The sequence below is a fragment of the Lissotriton helveticus genome, chromosome 3_1, assembly GCF_964261635.1.
Source record: "Lissotriton helveticus chromosome 3_1, aLisHel1.1, whole genome shotgun sequence".
NCBI classification, from domain to species: Eukaryota; Metazoa; Chordata; class Amphibia; order Caudata; family Salamandridae; genus Lissotriton; species Lissotriton helveticus.
This window is the reverse complement of record NC_136061.1, coordinates 402,338,731-402,360,243: the sequence shown is the minus strand read 5'-3', so window position 1 is coordinate 402,360,243 and position 21,513 is coordinate 402,338,731. Positions and strand designations below refer to the sequence as shown.

General features: G+C 44.2%; 1 protein-coding gene across 3 annotated transcripts in view; it reads right to left on the bottom strand.

Moving 5' to 3' along the window:
• Positions 1–21,513, bottom strand: part of MYO1C (myosin IC) — a 457,043-nt gene that overhangs the window by 238,198 nt on the left and 197,332 nt on the right. For all 3 annotated transcript variants that reach the window (XM_078680174.1, XM_078680173.1, XM_078680172.1), the window contains exon 3: positions 850–965. In XM_078680174.1, the coding sequence (XP_078536300.1) occupies positions 850–965 (116 nt within the window). The remainder of the gene's footprint in view (positions 1–849; positions 966–21,513) is intronic.

Below are 21,513 nucleotides of genomic sequence, written 5' to 3'. Positions count from 1 at the left end.
AAATTAATCAGAATGTTGTGATTATGTTAGAAATATAAACTGTCCGGCTAACATAGCCCATATGTTTGAAGATATTTTGTGGTCCTGACACATCTTATTTCATGTCAATACAATAGGACTATGCAAATTCTGTGTCAACCTTGTTCATCCACATCAAGGCCCCAGTACAACTATAACCGGACAATTTCAACCGGACTTTAAGCACACACAGAATCGCCAATACCGTTTTGCTCATAAAAAAAGGATTGTGTTACACTCTGAAGTAGTTAGATTTAAATGATGTTGTCAAATGAGCCATAACAAGTTATCCTAAACCCAGTGCCAGACTCAAGCACCTATTTTCTGAAGGCTTTTCAGACAGGTTTTTAATGACCATAATGACATTGCTGAGGTCACTCCATCTCGCCTATAATATAAGAGTGGCTCCCCACTACAAGCTCCGCCTTGAGCCTGCGTAGGACGCCATTCATAGAATGAAAAAATGAATGTTCCCCAAAATCTGCATCTTCCACCTCCTGGACAGGATTCAACGCAAGAAATGCTACATTTCAAGATAGAGAGAAATGGACTGAGTGGGCAAGTCAGAAACTCTGTTTGTGCATGCAATGGTCTGGGGCATTGGGACTACCATAATAAGAGGCACTACAGTGACTGGTATTTTGTTTATTTGCACCGTGGACTAAACTGACAGGAAAAGGTCAGTTGTAAAATATGACTGCATAACATCCAGCCTGTGTGGCAGTAAGTTAGCACATTATTATTAGTGTACGAGTACAGCCAAAGATGATGTATTTCTCATTAAACAACATTATTTTAAGTGTGCCTTTCCCACAATCGAGAGTCACTTACAGGTGAGGGGAGACTTCGTAGAAGCTGACTCCTCGGTACCGCTCCATGTGCTGTTTGCTGTAAATTTCCAGCTCCTTGTAAGGGTTAACCGAGACCAGAACCGAACCAATGTAAGTCTGAGGGGAGAATACAACAAAAGTAAGACAGGGCATGCGACTACTACTAACAAAAACAGACATGGAGAACATGAGGAGGGACAAGACTGTAAATGTTACTTCATTTAACAGAAAAGAGATTGTGCATAAACGAGAATAGCGTATGAGCCATTACATGTGACTTCTGCTCATGAAATAAAATGGAGGACCAGCAGTAAGACAGAACACTGCTCAACATAAAATGGAACCCTCTCATCTAGGTCAGAGATGTGGCAATCCAACTTGGCAGAACAGACAGGCTAACACTATGATGGCACAGACAGGAAGTAGAAGTTATGCTGTAGGACACACCTAGTTGGCACCCTCTGTGATCAGGCATGACATGGAGGCAGAGTGGTGGACGCATCATGGCAGCACAATCTCAGGCAAAATGCCACACACATACCAGTCACAACACAGATGCAATGCCGAAAACACTGAATGGTGCAGCAGTGTGATACATTGCTCTATGCAACATGGTTGCAAACTGGTACACATAACAAGATAGTATACTCCCAAACAAAGCTCTTCAGTACACTGTTCCATAAAATATGGAAGTTCAGTCCTCAACACAACATGGAGGTACAGTGACCAACAACATATGACATGACAGTATCAGAGACAAAGCATCTACTACAATCCTCCATCAGATGTTGGGGACTTTGCTTCAGTTACAGAAGCATTGAATAGGTTCAAGCTTCATTTCACTAAAGCACTACATATAGTGATGGAGAGGTTTCATTTCTATTCTTGAATTTAAATTTTCATGAAACCTGTTGTTTCAATGAGACTGTGCTTAAGAGTATTATTGACAGGTAACTGTAAATTTGGAAACACAATGGATGTATACATTCAAGACCAATTCATTATTTGTTGCTGGAATAAAAAAGATACAAGAACAGTTACTATGATATTGTACACTTAACCAAACAAGCATTTGCAAAGTCTTAGGTCTCGCATTAATTAAGTTTGAGCTATTGGCATTGCTAAATATTGCAACACCAATTGCAACAAAAGTCTATAAATTGTAGGCCAAAAAAATGTAGATTTATTTTTGTAGCAATGGTGGCATGCTGCGCTTTAGATGAATATGTTTAAAAGTAAAGTGCCCCATACTGCGATTGCTACAATAGTTAATTATGGATCCGTTAACAATTGATGTGTGCACTGACGGCTGGTGGTGTTTGTACTTAGTGCACGCTTTCACCGACGACTGGTGGTGTTTGTGCCCGGTGAAATCGTGCACTGACTACTGATGGTGTTTGTGCCTGGTGAAAGTGTGGACTGACAGTGTGTTTGTGTGTGTGTGCAGTTGTGTGTGCAGTTGTGTGTATGGTTGTGTGTGTGTCCTCCCATTTGCTGCTTTAACAAAACGGTCTTCCTATTGGCTGCTCGGTTACTAAACTGAGTGAGGAGAAATTCGAAGAGGTCGGGCTGGTCCCTTTTGAAAGCAAGAGACAATGGGATGACCTTTCACACAGTAGCAGCAGGAGACTGCCATTGGCTGAAAGGGGAGCCAATAGCCTATGGCAGAACAGAACACAATACCATGGACCAGGTATTGTTAACATGCGGGAAGCCAAGGTCCATTCACGATAAATTAAAGTAATGGTTGGGAAAGAGAATACAAAAGAAAATCATCCAACCATCATTCACGCAGGCCTCATTCTGCTGCCGCTACCGACAGCAGACATTAGCCGTCAATACTCAAGGCCCCCAATTTCATGAGTTACAATTGTATTTATTTAGTGTATTTTTTATAAAGCGCGGACATTACCCGAAGGTGTCAGAGCGCTGTAAATCGGACGTCAACGAGGCAAAAATGCACCCCTCCCCCCATGAATTTATGTTCAAAATACTTTCTCAAAGTCTCCCTCTGGCCTGCTTTCACATAGTGCATGTGCGTTTTAGTGGTGTAAGAGACAGACCCTTCACTTTCGAGTCATCGCACTGCACCAAGCATCCCCCCCCCCATCCCTGGGTGCGGTACTAGCCACTTGGGGAGGATTTACGATCCCATCCATGGCAGTGAAGTCTACAGCTGTGTGTGGGGGTGTAATACTGTATTACACCCCCACGCACATCTGTAGACTTCACTGCCATGCTAATACACTGGGTTTTTAATGGTGCCCATTGCGTTCAATGGGCAAGTCCTGATGATTGTCACTGTAGTGAAAGGTCAGCCGGATTACTCACAGGAAGTGTGGTAATTAGCACCCGGCATCAAAGTGAATGGAGTGGGAGCTCTGCTCCTGCCTGTCGGTGCATTTCGGGAAAGGGGGTGGGGTTAATCTGTCAGGTCATTAGAGGAAGTACTTTAGGGTGTGATGGGGGGTTGGGGGTGATGCAATCACTCTGGCGTAAACGGATTGGCTTTCCGGGTGTCTCACGGTGAGTCAGTGTTAATGTTGTGAAGGGTTGGGGGTGCGGGCCGGCAGGAGCGCTACTCAAGTCTGGACAGCGGTTCCTGCGTGAAAAGCGTTGTGACCCGATGGGTTAGCCATGGACATGCGAGGCAGTGTAAGAGTCAAAGTGTCGGCCCCGGTGCCACTGCGCCTGCTGCACTCTTGACAGCACCTTCTCCGGCTCACACCTCACTCGGTTTTTCAGGGCTGGGCTCATGCGCAGGGACTTACCTTACTCAAGTGTTTCAGGACGAGGTGGGTGCAGGATCAGGATTCCCTAAAGATGTCCAGGGCGCGCACACACGAAGAACAGTCACTGGGGTGGGGTGAACAGACAGGGAGCGCCGAGAGGGCCCATCCTCACCCTTCCAGGCACTCTGCTCATGGCAACTCCCCAACATAGTTTTTTCATCCCACTTAAAGCCCTGCTAGGGAGACACTTGGAACCCAGCCTGCTTCAGCTTCTAGCGTGTTCTCTGTGGAGGTCTTAAACACTTTCATGTGTCACATCTTTATTCACGCGGTTATTAAAAACCATTGCAATTATAGAACAAGTGTGTTCGTATTACCATGGTGACCAACTCCGGAGTCATGCTGCGAGCTAAGCACGGACACTAGTGATGACTTTTAAGAACTAGTCCCATCTCCCCACCACCTGCCCGAAAGTGCCGTACCTCGGATGTAGGCGCACTTGCTCTCATCCAGCTGACTGCATGATGACCCGCCCATGGTGCCTCCGGGAAGGGGTGCTCACGGGTGGCTGGGTCAGAGCGGTCAGTGGCCGGCGTTAGCTGTTCAGGGAGGTACTCTGCGCGGATGCTGCTCCCAGCTCCTCTGTGCTAGCTCCCGTGCCCGTGTTCAGTAAAAATGAAAACTTCCTGCCAGAGGCCGTGATGTCGGGATGTGCAGCCTTGAGCGTGCACATCCCGAAACCGGAAGTTCGGGTGCGTCACGCCTGTCGTGGGGCGGGACTTCCGTCTTCTATGGGAAGCCCGCGCCCACGGAGTGGCTGGCCCAGAGAAGCAGTACTGACGCGGGGCTCCCATGCCTGACGGAGAGCCCCGCAGTGGCTGCAGAAGTCAGGAGTGGCGGCTGAGGCCGCCGATGCAGTGAGTGGGGCATGGGGGAAGCGGGGTGGGGGGCAATGCGCGTGTGCGTGTATGTGTGCGTGTTTGTGTGTGTGTTCAAGGAAGGGGGGGCTGGCTGTGTGTGTGTGTGTGCGCGCGCCGTTAGTACATGCCAGACTAGCTAAAGCAGGGGCTGTGTGTGTATATGGAAGCGCGTCTGCGCAAGCGCGATTCTTTAGAAACGCGTCCACAAGCATCAATCGGCGCGTGCTCCGGTCTGTATCACTTGGCAGGCAAGACGGTAACAATAGGTCTCGAGACCTAAAAAAGTGTTTACTGCTCTATTGCTTAATTTAAAACATTTAATTGTGTCAGTTTGTCAAATGTATCTCTTGCTACAATGTCTACTAAGGTTTATGCAGAAATAAATCTGACAAAGCTGATAAATAAATCACAACAAAACTTTGTAGGTAATCAAGTAGATAACAAATGTTCACATTGTGGTTTGAGAAGTGCTTTCATCACACAGATCTTATCCGGCTTTGGAAAGTAACATTTTTATGGGAAACCTGATCATTTCTCAAAAACGTACAACAAACATTGTTTTAGAGGGGTAGCTTTTGCGCAAGATGTTGCTTCAGAGGGTGGCGTTGTCAGTATGATTCAAGAGATATGAAACTTTTTTTTTTTTTTACAGATTTCTACTGTGACTGAAAGATGTCTGCTTGTATCTGTGTTAGGTGTTGCCCAACGGGTCAATCGTGGCTGAACAGGTGCTACGGAAGTTAATGAAGGTTTTATTTTAACTGATGAAAAACCTACAATCTTCACAACTGTAAAATTTAAATATATGACAAGTGTGTTGAGATTTTGGTGGCTTCTGGTTCGTAGTTCACTATAATTTCTGTCTGATGAATATTGTTAAGACCAATCGGTCAATAAGAACCAAGAGCCCGATAACGGTAAAGTTTATCCTTTCCGAAAGACCAAGAATGAACAGATTAGTGATTTTGTTCCCACTATTTGTTTCAAGGGAAGGAAGACATTAGGGAAAGCATACATGACTGCGGCGTGTCACATTATTTTCGGTTGGTTCCAATAGGGTAATCTTGGAATTGTTCATACTCTACATGCCAAAAATTCTGTATAATGCATGAATGGTTTTGAAACTTTTTACGTGAGTTTTAGAGATACTGCTTTAGAAAAGGTTTTTAGAAACATTCATAGTAGTTTTTCACATGGAAATATAAAAAGAAGGTTTTTTTCAAACGAAATCAAATTTAAAGAAGACCATCTAACCTTTGATCATGAATGCTTCCATCAGTGCAAGAAAAGAATAGCCTATAATGCTCTAGGAAATGCGTAGGGAATGTGTTATTGAACCAGTAGAAGCAACAGAATAGGCTTTGGCTATTGTTTTGGTTGGTTTAAAAAATATGTGAAATTTGAGATTGTGTTCAGACCTTTGACCAGTAAACAAACTGATTGCTGTGGATTATTATAAATTGCTATACAATCAAGAAATGTTAGCATTACTTGAAGAAGCTAAATATTTTAGAATGCTGGACTTAATATCTGTGTATTATCTGACTGAGCTCCCGGGTCATTCTAAGGACATTACTATACGTCTTATTTCTGTTCTGATGCATCAAAATAACTTACTAACAAACTGAGTTAGCTTCTGCCACCTCAGTATTCTGAAATCCTAGGAATATACTATTTTGGAATATTGAGGGAATTGTGTCATTCCAAGTTGATATCTTCATCTCCATTGATTCAAATCAAACCTGGCAACAAAGACCCATTGAGATCATTCCCATGTTTATGTGAACTTTATCAGAGGTTAATAAATACGTTTGTCATGATTGGTGTGCCACCAAGGTTACTTCTCAAGAAGGCCTTGGCACAGAAACATGTATCTGTGTTTCAACAACTCAGACTAGCTACTGTACATGCTAGTCAGCTTACTCACTATTTCCACACTACAACAAATAGTTTTGAAATGTTATTTGACACATACCCCGGGCCCTACTACCTACAACCACTGGTGTACAGTGATGCATATTTACTTGAATACTCAAACAAGGAAAATTAACAATTAAAGAATAAACCTTGGCTCCACCCCACCCCCTCTTTACAGGAATAGCTATCTAATGATTAGTCACCACAGGCCACCTGGCATATAAAATATTGTCACACAAAATAACCACGCCGCCACATATTTTCTTGAGACTCTAGGTCTCTAAACCAAGCATTACAACCCTCCAGCTAGTGTTCCACCATGAGTCCCGATGTCTGTGCCGATAATCTGGGTCCCGGAGTTATTTGGGGAACAAAAGATCCCTGAATTCAGTGGAAAAGAGAAATAAACAATATCTCCAGAGGTTTCAAAATCCTTACCCTTTTCTTCTAGGATCATAGTGATTCTTTCCATCACCAAAATATCCTATACCTTGCAAATTCATGAATTATGATCGGGCAGTCGATCTGTGGCTAATATATTCTGCATTGCTGAGTTTAGAAGAAGTATCACCTTTCCCCTGGGTAACCTAAACAGATGAGAAAGGTGATTCGGCATTCCTAGAACTATATATGCAGGAAATTTCAATACCTTGGTGTCTGTCATGGAATCAATATCATCCAGTACCACCGCCTAGTATTTCATGAGTTTCAGGCAATGCCACAGCAGGTGAAATGTCATGCCTGTTCCCACCACAGTCTCACTAACATTCCTTTGTTCGGGCACTATACCCAGAATTAAACCTCTCTTCGGGTATAATATCAGTGAATTGCTGTTTCCTTTAATAGAGGCACTGGGTGAGGAGACCTTCACCCTCTGATAAATGGAGAACCATTCGGCGTGAGATTACAACCCAGTTCTCTGTTGCATCTGTTTTGGCTAGGTGTTTTTCCTCCCAGAAATCGGTAAATTTCTCACAATATATGTTGCCTCCCTTTTTTGTGAGACACCCAGTATTAAATTTGAAGGGGTCTATGTCTCCCTTGTGCCGGTGTAATCTACTTTAATGTGTTCGAAAGATTTGAGGCCCTCCGCTTGACAACAAATCCCCTATCTACTGACAATTCAGTTTTTGCCTTATTGAGAACTTAATTTCCTCTGCTGGCAGGTCAAAGTCTGGGTTGCCTACAAAAGGAGTGAAAGGTAAGGGGCTTGTGGAGAGGCCTGACTTTATTATCTCAATGTCCCTGAGTTGCCTTTGTTACAGGGGGTGAATGCAGGCTCTACAGCCCACACCATCTGGCCAGCTAAGGGTCCTCACTGGGGCACCCAGTCCATGAAGCACCAGTGTTTCTTGCACTCTTTTCAGAGGTGTTCCACTTCACAGTGTATTTGAGCAGCAATGTAGTATTTCAATATATTTGGCAAGCCTCCATCCTCCATTGGTTTGAAACTCTGCCTTCTTGCCAACTGTTGCTTCTTGTCTGCCCACACAAAGTTGCTAAATAGTTTTTGTATTTCCCCTACAATATTCACTGTTACAAGCACCTCATTTGTGGAGTGCCATAGGGATCATCACTCAGCCCCACGCTTTTCAAAATGTACAAGACTCCTCTGGCTAACATCATTGGGATCCCATGAATGAATGAATGAATATATATATATATATATATATTAATTTTATGCTAACTTAGCCCAAGGGCATCAAGGCGCTACAGTGGACTGATGTGCAATCGTATAAAATGCTCATATTGAAGTCTATGTAAAGAGCCAGGTTTTTAAGGCATTGCGGAAAAGAGAATGTGACCCCCCCAGACCAGGTAAGCCATCAGGGAGAGAGTTCCACAACCTGGCAGTGGAAAAGGCCCTGCCTCCCCATCTAACCTTTTTATACCTGGGAACTACTAGAAAATTCATGCTAGCAGACCGGAGTTCCTTGGTAGGGGTATAGAGCTAGAACATTGGGGAGAGGGGTTGGCCTAACGGCTAAGGCGCTCGACCTCGGACCTGGGGAACTTGGTTCGAGTCTCGGTAACGACGCCAAAAACCCCCTGTGATTCTGGGCAAATCACTTAATCTCCCCGTGCCTAAAATGAAAGTGTGTCCTCATGTAACGTAACTGGTGCTATGTAAAGCGCTCTGATAACTGATTCGGTTCGGTTCTAGTTCGCGCTATATAAAACTCTGCAAAAAAAACAACAAAAAAACCCACAAAAAAAACATTGCTTGAATGGCATCAGGGCCAAGCCGTAATAGGCATTTTGGGTAAGGCATAGAGTCTTCAAGAGAATTCTTCGATCCAGAGGTAACCAGTGCAGCGAGATGAGGGAAGCCGACACTGAGTGGTACTTCGGCAAATCCATCACCAGCCTTGCTGCAGCATTCTGCACTAACTGTAACCGTCGCACCGTCGACATTACAATAATCACGTCTGGACATTATCAAGGCAATCACTGCCTGCTTTTATGATGCAAAGAAAAGGAACTGGGAGATTTTTCTAAGAAGCTTTATTAATCCAAAGCAGGTGGACACTGTTCTGCTAATCTGAAAGTTTAGGGACAGATGTGTCCACTATAACCCCCAGATTCTTCCCATGGGGTATAGGGGATGGGCAGCTGCCCAAAGTGTCAGGCCACCAGTCATTCGACCAGATGTCATGTTGGTTACCAAAAATCAAAATCTCAGTCTCTTCCCCATTCAGTTTAACCCGTTTGCTGCTTCGAACGTTCAGCGCCAGTGCTGAACGTTCGAAGAAACGGGTGCGGCCGCGTCGGCCGTTGGACGTGCGCAGCACCAGGGAGGTAGCTCGTGCGACGGCAGCAGCGAAGGGGTTAAGATAGTTTTCCACCATCCAGGATGAGAATGCCTGCATGCAGTTTTTAAAATTTGCGGCAGATTCCCTAATACTGTTGGTAATGGACACCATGATTAATGTGTCACCAGCATAGGACAACACCTCAAATCCAAAGGATCTCACGACCTTGGCCAATGGGGCAACGTAGATATTAATAAGTGCACATATCAAAGGGATTGAAGCAGAGTAAAATTGACCCATTTTCACTACCTGTGCCCGCTCACTAAGGAAGGAGCAAAAAGCCCAAGGGCCGTGCCCCCGATCCCTATCTCAAAGAGGCGCTTCACCAGCCTCAAAGGAGACAGGGTGTCAAAAGCTGCAGTAAGGTCAATGCCTTGCATCAACCTGGACCCGGATGTTGTCAAGAACTGCCGTTCAATTTGTTTTCTTGCTGTACCATTGAGACTGCCTGTACTCAGGACCAGCCTCACCACACACCTACTCACAGCACCTGGATACTCTCATGGGTGAGAAGCAGTGCTGTATAAATCCACCTTACATTACATATAACAGGGGGGTCAAAACAAAACTGTCTATACTTCACTCAAGAATCTAGGCAGTCATTTTAAAGGCTGCCAGGTGTCCCAGCTGACTAATAATCATTTTGTAGATGCCTCATCAATAAGCTGTAATTTACTCATCGAGTCTTAGTTAAGGACAGTGTCAAAGTGACCCTTAAAGTATTGGATGCTGTAACTATCCCCTTTGTATTGAGAATTGTTAGATGGGTGTGTTGATAGGTTCAAGATCTATGACTTTTGCAGGTTCATCTATCTTGAACCTAGAGGCTATTCCAAAGTTCTGAGCATTCAACATTGAAGTGGGGACTGAGGCCATGAGGTCTGAAAGCCGTTTATTACGCCATCAGCATATAGGCTGATTCTATGTTCATTTACGCCTAATTGTACGCCTTTAACATATGTCAATCTGTCTGCTAGATCTGGCAGTAGCTAGTGTCTCCTTGTAGATGGCATAGAATAGAAGCAACAACGGGCAGCCCTATCTTGTTCCTCGCCGGAAAGTAAGGAGGCTCAAGGAGAATCCATTTATTCTAATTCTTGCCTGGGAGTATTCATAATTGCTAAATGTCCAAGCCAGAAATGTGGGCCCTATACCTATGAGTCGCATTGAGGTGAGCAATTAAGGGCCAGTGGACACAATCAAATGTCTTTTCAATGTCTACTGCAGAGAGGATTTGGTCAATTATGTGAAGCAGGCATTTAGCGTTATCGTAGCAGTTGTGACCTTGTATGAATCCCGCCAGGCCTTGGTCTATCAGAGCATGCATATAGGTTCCTAATCTATTGGCAAGAATGTTTTTGAGTAATTTCACATTGTTTAAAAAAAGACGTAGGCCCATATGAGGTGCATAACAAGGGATCATTTCCTGGCTTAGAAAAGACTGTAATGGACACCTCTTGCATTGTTGCAGTTATGGTTTTTAGATCCCCTATGGCATTAAAGAGACGAATGATTACAGGTGCTAGGATCTAGCAGTATGTTTTATAAAATAGAGAAGAATACCCATCTGACCCCAGTGATTTCTGCAACTTTAATCTCTCTATGGCCGATATTACTTCATCTGTTGTGATTAGGTTCTCTAAAGTCTAGGCTTGAGAATCTGAAAGCCCGGACAGAGTAACCCCGTCCAGAAAAAAAATAATACCCAATTCTGGTATATTTTTAGCCCTATGCAGTTGCTCATAAACTTTTTGGATAATGCTTTTTTATCAGGTCTGCCTCTAATGTTGTCTCACCTCCTTCAGTTTTCATTATCATATGTGATTTTAGCGCCACCTAGACCTACCTTATTGCCCTCATGATATTAGTGTTTACATGCAACAGCGCAAACTCTGTCCTGTCATTGTCTACGGCTTTGAGCAGGATCCTGACTCCTTATGCTGTTTTTCCCACGTTCGTATGTGAAGTTGTAGGTTTTATTTATTTATTCAAAGTTTTATATAGCGCGAACAGGATCCTTACAGATATCAGAGCGCTTCACAAAGACAGGGTAGGGGCAGTAGGAGTCAACAGAGATAATGGGAACAGTATAATAGTCAATAACATGGTAATAACATGGATAATAAAAACATACATAAAACCAATCCATATACAATCAGGTAAGGAAGTAACATAGGACAGCACAAGTCATTGATCCCACTACAGAGGTGTTCAGGTGGATCAGTAAACCAGCGTGTATCATATCTTGGACGGTAGTAAGAGAGTAGCGTAGTAGTGCCCCCAACAAGTAGAGTATAGTGCCAAGGGATAGGGTGAGCAGTGATACAAAGCAATGCAGAGTCTCTGAACCAACATCTATAACGATCAGGAGATCTTGGCCAGAAGGATTTTTTTCACCTCTTTCTTGAAGAGTGCAGTGGAGGAGATCAGCCTGGTTTCAGGAGGGAGCGCATTCCAGATCCTGGGTGCCATTCCTGAGAAGGAGCGCTTGTAAGTTTTCACTTTCCGGAATCTACGAGGTTTCAGGAGTAGATTTTTTGTACTCCTATTGGATCTCGAACCTCCTGATATAGACAGCTTTTGCGCGAGGTAGTTGGGTGCCTTATGGTGCACGGCCGCGTGTGTCATAACTGCAATTTTTAGCTGTATTCTGGCTTCAAAAGGCAGCCATTTTAGAGACTTTAAGTCTGGGGATATGTGCGAATGCTTTCTAGAGCCAGTAATGAGTCTCGCGGCAGCGTTCAGGGAGGCTCTTAAGGGTGCTGTTGTGGATAGCGGGAGACCGCTGAGGGCCGCAATTCCGTAGTCTATTCGAGGGATGACTAACGCCTGTACAGCAGTTTGGAAGTCTTTGGCCGGGAGGAAGGGTTTGATTTTCCTCAGCGTGTTAATTTGGAAATTAGCTGCTTTTGTGCCTTTGCTGACGTGCTGCTGCATGTTGAGCTTGGCGTCGAGTGTGATGCCTAGGGATTTCGCCGAGTCCACGATGGTAGGTTGGACATTGAGTGCTGTTAGGTTGTTGAGCCAGGCTTGGGTGGTGGAGATTTTCGCCGGGGGTGTGATGAGTAGGAACTCAGTTTTCAGAGCATTTAGTTTGAGGTGATTATCGGCCAGCCATGATTGGGTGTTAATAAGCGTGGAATTCAGATGTTTGATATCTTCCGGGGATTGTAACTTTAGATAGAGTTGTGTGTCATCGGCGTACATATGGAATTGAACATTGGATGCTTGAAGCAAGGTGGCGAGCGGTTCCATAACGAGGTTGAACAGTGTAGGGGAGAGGGTGGATCCTTGTGGGACACCTAGATCTGCAGGCACAGGTGTAGATAGCACATTGTCGATCTTGAACCTCTGAGACCGATTGTGAAGGAAGGACGAAAACCACTTGAGAACAGTTCCCGATAGCCCCATTCTAGTGCTTAGCAGCTCCAGCAAGTTCTCATGTTTGACCGTGTCAAATGCTGACGAGAGGTCAAGAAGGATGAGGAGGCAGGACTCATTACGATCCAGAATTTGGAGGGCGTCATCAATTATGTGTGTCATAGCTGTTTCCGTGCTATGTTTCGCTCTGAAGCCTGATTGATGAGGGTTGAGGAGGTCAAATTGATCAATGTGTTTTGTTAGTTGGAGTTGGACACATTTCTCCAGCAGTTTGGCCAGGGTGGGGATATTGATGATGGGCCGATAGTTGTTTAGGTCAGACGGATCAGCTGTAGGTTTCTTGAGTATAGGCGTGACTTGCCCCACCTTAAGGGAGTCTGGAATGTGGCCTTGTTGCAAAGAGCTGTTGATGATCTTGGTCCAGAGAGGGAGGAGCAAGGGGATAAAGTCTTTTACAGCATTAGCAGGTAGAGGGTCTGTGAGGTGATTAGAGGGCTTCAAGGTGCAGAGCAGTTTGTGTATTTCTTCTTCCGAATAGGTATCGAAGTACTGCCAGGATGCTTTGTTTTTAGGTTGAGTGTCTGCCATTCTGGTGTGGTTGGGGTATCGGCTTACATCCATGATGAGGTCATTTCTTATGTTGTCAGTCTTTAGTTTAAAGAAAGCAGAGAAGGCTTCACAATGTGGGGTGTCGTTTGTTGTGCTGTTTGATTGTGTGGGTTGTGCCTTTGTTTGGGTCTTGATTAGCTCGAACAGCTTTCTTGGCCTGTTCTTCGCTTGGTCCAACTGGCGGCTGAAGAAGTCCGACTTTGTGCGCTTTATTCTCCTAAAGTAGGCATTTCTCTTGTTCTTAAGCTTTTTGAGATGCAGTGCTGAAGGGTCCGATCTCCAGGTGCGCTCTGCCATTCGCATATTACGCCTTTCGTCATTGAGTCTGTCATCATACCAGGGGTTAGAGATTTTGGTGGAGACTCTCTTCAGTTGCAGAGGGGCGACTTCATTGACTATTGTATTCATAGAGTCAAGGTAGTGGTCAGTCAGTGATTGAACATCTGAGGCCCCTGAAGGGGGAAGGAGGAGGGGGTATGAGTGGGGATAAGAAGGGTCATGTTAGAGGGGCTGCTAGTATGTGCGGTGGAGTTATTTGTGACTGTCCTTGGGGAGTGGGGGGCGTTAACAGCAGGTGGGCCATTTACTTGGGTGCTAGGGGTAGAAGTGTAGTAGGTGGTGGCTGCGACATCAGGGGTGATAGTGCTGGCGGAATTCTGGGTGGGGGTCCGCAGCTTGGAGAGGTGCTCTTTGAACTTGGGGAACAGGTTGTCTAGTAATTCCAGGTTCTTGTCCGTGGATTGAAAGAGGGGCCACGTGGACAACAGAGGTACGGGGGGATTTATTGCTACAGTTTTATGGTCCCAGCCATTTTGAACAAAGGAGTTAGAATTTTCTTAAAAAGAGAACAGGCGGGTGGGAGAAGTAAATACCTTAAGTTTCTGTGCGCCTGTAAATATTTCCAGTAGAGTTTTACAGAAACACTGCTTTAGTCCATGAGAAGTATGTGGCTGTATGTACTGTATGTCCTTGATCTCACATCGGGGCTCCCAGCCTGTATTATCCTGAAAAGCGGCTCAGCAGTTTGCCAGGTATCCACCGGTGTCGATGGGGGCAGGCTTCGGTCTTCTGTCGCCCCTACAGCTCCTGCAAGACTCCCGGATCACTTCACTCACTTGCACTGCTAAAAGCTTCCGGGTATAGTTTTGCAAATTTCCCTTTAAGAGTTCTGATTCTTCGAAACACCATATCGAGCTCCTTTTTCATATCCACCAGGGTCCGAGTATGATTCAAGAATCTCTCATTCATTTGCTGCATTCTTCCATTGGAAAGGTTATTAAAATTCAGTAGCATCTCATTAGTTTTGTCCATTATTGTGGTGCTCTTTGTTATTTTTAGTGGCAATAGCTATTAGTGTGCTTAATATAGCAGCCTTGAGTGCCTCCCATAGGGTCTGAATCCTTGTCCCCTCTTCAACATTGATAGGTAGGCTATGAGTGCCTTTTTAGCCTCTTCTCTATATGCGTCGCTGACTCCTAGTCTACCCCCCCCCCGGGGTAACTGTATATTAGCCTGGGTCTGTGCATGATTTGACAGACTGTACCCCTATGTCGAATGTCTTCATCTGAACCAGCATGTGCGTCGAGCAGAGAAAATAATCCATACATGCAACATTTTGGTGTGTCTCTGAGAAGTGTGTGTTTAGCTTCTAGTGAGCAGATTGAGGTGTCCCTGTGTGTTTAAGGCTTACTTCTGTCAGCCACTCCGTACAGGAAGAGGACATTGCCCCATCTCTCTGCCCCACCCTGCTGATCTATCCTTATCACTGCACATCACCACGCTCAGCGACTACACAGTTTTCAGCATAAGTAGAATAGAGGTTCTAAGCAATTTTCCTTGTCCTTGTGTTAAGTGCTACTGTGAGAGTGTAATCTTCAAGTGAGACTAAAAGCTGGCAACCTCCCTGGTATCTTTGAGACTGTATCTTTCACCCTTCCCTTAAAGTGTTCGATAGCAGGATAGCCAACCCTGCTACTTTATTTCTGTCCGAGGATAGATACTGGTACGAGAACCATCGAGATCGGAGCCTGTGCCAATCCTTTTTTACCAGATGATTCTAAAGGAGACATATTTAACAGCCAGAATATCGTAGCAAAGAAAGGGTTACTCCGCTTTTGACAGGTGTGTTAAGGGCTCTAACATTAAGCCCAGTATCTTAATATCAGGAACATGTTACAACAGTAAGAGCTCCAGACCTTGCCCCCACTATAATAGAAGGGTCATGATATGTTCTGTGCCAGCTGCTATGGTTTGGAATGCAGTTATGTGTTTACCTGCCGTGACCATTAACCTGTATCCCTTCCCAAGAGCAACTTTCCAAGACCTTTTCAACATAAACAGAATGAAACTCTGCCCCACCAATGTGGACACCTTGGGCAAATGCGCTAGTGACTAGCTCACTTTTAGATAAAGCTGTCCTGTTACTCATAATGTGCTTGCCTCCCACTGCTCCTCCAACCGACTCCTTAGTCAAGTCTTTAGCCAAATCCCCTGTGCCATCCCCACTTTGTCTTATCTAGGCTCAAAGTGAGTCTATACTGCAGTTTCCATCACCTTCAGGTCTCCAGGGCTTGGGCACGTCTGAGCAGCTATGATAGCAAAGCCTGTCGTTCAGACTCTTATGCCTCCTTTGATGGCTTTGCTGCTTTTGCACTTCAACCCTTTTTCCAGCTCTCTGGTTTCAGGGTCTGGAGATGTGACTCGAGACGCTCCTTCACAACACCAATGGTCCGATTGAGGATCTGCAAGATTGAGAAGATGACAAGCCTCTGCTAATGGTCTCCTTTGGTGCTGGATACCTTCCTATGTAGAGAGGATGCAGAAAAGGTGGTCACTTTTGTATTTGATTTCTTCGCTTCTCCGAGTCTGTGACCACTTTAAACTCCTGTCGCTTTTACAATGTGATGGCAGATAGATCCTGAAATAGGGCAATCTTATGTAACCTCCAAAAGTCATGTGTTTTAATTCCCTAGCGGCCAGAAGTAGAAATTCTTTCAGCTGACATGTTAGAATGTCCAGTGCATGATCTTGTGGAACAGTCCTTTAACATATGCTTCAATGCTCCTCTTGCTCCAGGTACCCTGGAACCCCTTTCCTACAGATATTCTGTGGCCTTGAGCAGCTCTCATATTCCTTCAGTAGGAGGTTGGATTTTGATACTTGGTCTTTACGTGATAGGACATTATGTTGCAGCACCACGGACCGCTTTTTTCTCAGCATCTCCTGCATTTTCTAAAGTAGAGACTCTGTCTCCAACATCACAGAAGTCTTGCTTGAGCATTTGGATATCCTGTCTGACCTAATGTTTCAATGCTTTAAGCTCATCGTGTAGGCCCTGGAAAAGTTATGCCATGAATGTGCATGTTATTTGTGATTCTTATAAAGTGCTGTCCTCCAAAAGCGTGGAGTTGCATGGTGGTGAGTTGCCACCGTCTTTAGATACAGAGTCCTATTTAGCTGACCCCGTAAAGGACAGCATGTCTCTGATGGTAGAGTCTCATGTCTGGCCGCTGCCTGTTGCTTGTCCCCTTGGGGCCTTTGCAGCACTGTTTCTCTGAGGGTCAGAGTGCGGGAAGCCTAATCCTGTGGGGGATCCAGGAGCTCTCCAATGTGTCCCCACTTAAAACTCACATGTTCCGCGTTCCAAGCTCCCTTAGGCTCCGATGAGACCAGAATTTTCCATCACTGGCAGACCTGCATTGTGCACCGCTAGGCCTATATATATAGGTTACCCAGTACAGTGGCACTGTAACCAAGAGTGTAGCTCTACAGTGCCTAGCCTGAATCGTGCATGTACAACTTCTCATTGAGACTACTTAGTTTGGGAATCCTAGGGGGTTACGTTATCAGTGAAACCCCACTAATAAGTTTAATAGGCCCTCTCCTGGTCTGCTCAGCTTCTTGGGCTCCCTGACCAGGAAATCTTAATCTGGCCAAGCTATATTTTTGCTGCCCAGCTCACCTGGTGCAATGCAGGTATAGACTCAGTTTCCAGAAGATCTGCTATTAGGCCTTTTCTTGCCTGAGGCTAAGCAAGTAGTCAGACTCCCCTTGCGCTCTCCTGCTTCTACAATATTGGCCACAAAACACTGCCAGTTCTGCGGTCTACTAAGGACCCAACATCTCTGCTCAGTGGGTCCCAGGGTCTATACTGTCATGACTCTTCGCTCAGTCCCCTGCCTTATATGACTCTTGTAGCACCACCCCTGTTGTCAATTGCTTCTTCATTGCTCCTCTAGGTCGCATCTCCCATCGCTAAAACACTGCCTGGTCAACGTGGGGGATTCTCAGGTGTCTGATCCCCGTTCAACTGGGCCCGAGCACCAGTTTCTGAGCGGAACGTGATTCCCCAGACACCTTCCAATGGCTCCCACCGTGAGTACATTGTGCCACTAGGCACCACAGGGCCCCTCTTGAGTGATTCTCGTGGCTCACCAGTGGTTACCAGCGAATTCAGTAGGGTTAGTGGTGTCAGATGGCCACAGATCACACTGGGCTGGCAAAGGAGCACACTGTGCGTCTTATCACCCGGCCATCTTCCCTCCCCCCCCCCCCCCCAAACGAATATTTTAACAGTAAAAACCAATAATCAGGATGCTGGTGTTGTGTTTAGCCAAATGATGTCTAGACAACAATACACTGTTGCTTTTACTTTCAGATCTTTGTACTGTGCGCCGTCCAGATATTCCACTATTGAAAAGGAAGCATTTGCTTGCTCATGTTTCTTATATTTCTGGTGTGTCAAATGTCAGAGAGGATCCTACCACTTTATTTACGGCCAACAAGGAGTTCATGGATTCCAAATCTGTTGAAGGTGTTGTGGTTACCAGTAAGGATGCCGCAAGTAGTTTAGATCAAGTGGCTAGTTTGAGATTTTGGTCTGATGAAATTAAAAATGGTGCAGTGCTGTCGAATGTTAGAAAACACTTGAGAAAAGACTAGCTTAAAGAAAAGCTTTTGGTATTAAGATTGCAAGTTTTCTGAAAAACTAACAGACGGATTAAGTGTTGAGAAAGTGGTCTCACAAAAGGTAATTATTTTATTCCTCCTAACACCATTTACCAAGATGATTGCTTTGGCTAATTTTGGGCATGGGGGGCGAGACAGTATCTTAAAAGGTTAGAGCCACGTTTTGGTGGCTGTGGGTGGATGTTCACATTTCAGGGTTTGTACAGTGTTGTTCTCAATTCTTAAACTCAGATACAACATTAAAGTTACAAGGTGTAAAGTTGAATCATTCCAGGTTTCCCCATAGCCCTCAGTAAGATCTTGCCATGGACTGATTTTCATCCCATGAAAGTTGGTGTCACGTAAAGATTTATACTTTAGTTCTGATCGATTTTATTTCTAAATGGGCAGAGCTAATTCAGTAAGGCATCTCAACAGTGATGCTGTTGTGGAGAATTTTTACAAAATGTTTCCGTAGAGATCTTTCCCAGTTCGATTATGAGAGACTACGTGCGGAAGTATTGTAACAGGCGTTTCGAGCAACAAGCGGTTCTTATGTTCTACACAAGGTATTTTGGGTTGTAATAAGGACGCATACAATTTTTATGAAGCTACCTGACGGCAGGTTATTTGTGATGCAAGTGTCGCTGGGTGTCAGGGGGCGTGCCTCAGAATGACAAATTCGAGCCTTTCTGTTGGCCAATATAAACGCCTTGCCTGAGCCGTTCGTTGCCTCCCCCTTGACTCAGGATCCGTCTGAGGCAACGACGGACAGATAGGCTAGCTGTGGGCCTTTACAGCAAATACTTTGTTGTATGCAGTGTGGAATAGCTGGTAACATGGGTATTTTTAACGAGAAGTACTAGCATTATCCTGAAGGGCCCCAAGTCTTTGTTGGGGGTTATATTAAGGCTACTGAACTGCATATGGAGCCATCTTAGGATCCCATATTCCGGAATTGGTTTTTGTTTTCTAATCTATGAAGGATGTTCTCTACTCCATCTTGAGTATAAAACTTTTCTTAGCTACGTGTTACAATAGATATGAGGACATGATGAAATTGTTGGGAAGACCTCTATATGAATGGATATTCTGTTCTTGGAAGTCTATATCTTAAAATTCAAACTGTAGGCGTATTCAGTGTGAAGAATTCTTGGGTTAAGCCTTGTGGCGTTCTAGAATTGGCAAATTTCTGAGAAGGATAGACGATAGGAGACGCTATAGAATGAGTATGCAAAGGACTAATAAGCTCTAGTTCTCCTTTCTTTACTCTATGCTTTCCCTTTGCTTTACCTTCACAGAGCGGGGACTCCATTTCCTGAGCTTGGTCCAGGTGAGGTGAGGACCAGTCCGCGGTCAAGCTGGGTGAGCATACGGAATTGTTTTGAACTGGCACGAACTTACATGAACAAAGCAAAGAGAGCGATTTTCTAGTAACATGTTATACAATTCAATTGTTTTCTAGATGTCATCTGCATTCCTTGATGCGGAGGATCAGTACAAGTAGGTTGTAATTGATCCAACCTCTTATCTTTGTCTGTATTAACACTATCAAAAGTCCTGTTTAAATATAAGTTTTCACTTTTTGTTAGCATACACCCTGTTTCGCAGTAGCAAAGTTTTAGAGCAGAGGCCCTGAAAAAGCCGAGGTATTTGTTTCCCTATTGGCTGAAACATGTTGGCCTTTTTGCAGTTATTTGTTTAAACTACTTCTTGCACTGTTCTGTTTTTAACTAGGGGGTGAGTCGGTATCCTAATAAAAAGTTCCCCCTTTTTCCGCCTCATCACCCTATTTTACTCACCACTTTTTTGTGTTTTGCACTGCACTGAATTCCCTTGTGATCTACTATCTAGTAACATATTTTTGGTCTAAAGTGATTGTGGGTCTGATCCAATCCAGCCAATTATCGTGGGTATGGCAACAAGTCTCTATGATCAAGAGACATACCATCCCGATAGATGGATGACCAAATGAGAAAATTGATCACTGCGATACATTGATGGGAATCAATTTAGCTGTTTTTGGATCTCACTAGTAATCACTTGTCTTTTGCTCTCTGTTTGCTTGCTTTTTCTGTCCTTGTGGGCTTCTACGCGACTTGTGTTCCGACTCACTTGATGAGGAGTTGAAGCCAGCCAGCTACATTATTGGCTTTTAGACCCCCTGTTCTTTCTGTTTATTACGATTATGAGAGATAACAGTGTACAATTTACTTCTCAGAAACATAAACAATGAACACGGTATCAAGAATACACAGACAGAATTACACTCTCTAAACAGGAATGGTCCTGTTGAAAGAATTAACATGGTTGTTGTATGAGGGTACAGTTAGTTTTGAAGCCTGCTCTGAATGTTCAGTGGTGTATTGGGGAGGTAATATTGTTTCGCATACCATATTACGACTGGGTTACACTGCTGGAGTTGCTGAACGGGGAATCCTGGATCGATAACTGGTTCTTTGAAACTAATTTCTCTCAAAAGGAATTTCTCATACAGGCTTAATTGAATGTAGTACATAAGAACAGCTAAGCAGAAGTTTGAGAACACTTTATCTTTTGCATTACAGCCTTTGGTTGCAAGCAGATCTGTCCAAGGTGAAAATAACAGAATTAATAAGGAACGGAGACCTCAAAGTTCTCTAAGGTTTGCAGATTTTTGAGTTTTGGAAAATCTTCTGCAATGCTTAACAATAGCAATAGAGGAACTTTAATAGGCGTATTATGTTTAAAGGCACACAATACATGACTGCAAATAAATATATTAATTCACCAGATTTTCAAATTCTGAATTGTAAGATTTACAAATCATGATATAAAGTCATCAGATTTTTCTGTTTTGAACTGGAACGTATCTACTTTCACAGACGTTTCTGACTCTTGCTCTTCGTCTTTATGTGGATACAACTTCCTGGAACACGTGAAGCTTTAAAAAAAGTTTTTCCAGGTACTCCAAATAGATGTTCTTCAATTGCAGTTTTGAGTAAAGTATTGGGGTGTCGATGTTTGTCAAACAAAAGTTAATTACCAAAGAGGTTTCTGTTATGATAAATAAACAAGATCTTCACAAGAAAACAAGGTGAGTTAATTGCTGGTCACCATTTCCAGTGAGCTGTGCACTCACAACATTCGACGGTGACAGATGACAAAATGGAACTGGGGAAAGAGAGAGGACATAGAGAAGAGGAACATTCGTCCTACTACAGGAACATTCCAACCATATTCTTTGGGAAGAAGAGAAGGGTGGTAGAAGGAGAAATGGAATTAGGGAAATGGTATAGTCCATAGTGGGGATAATAAGAGCAAAGGTAACCACAGAGGACAAATGAGCTTAAGTACCTGGGTGAAA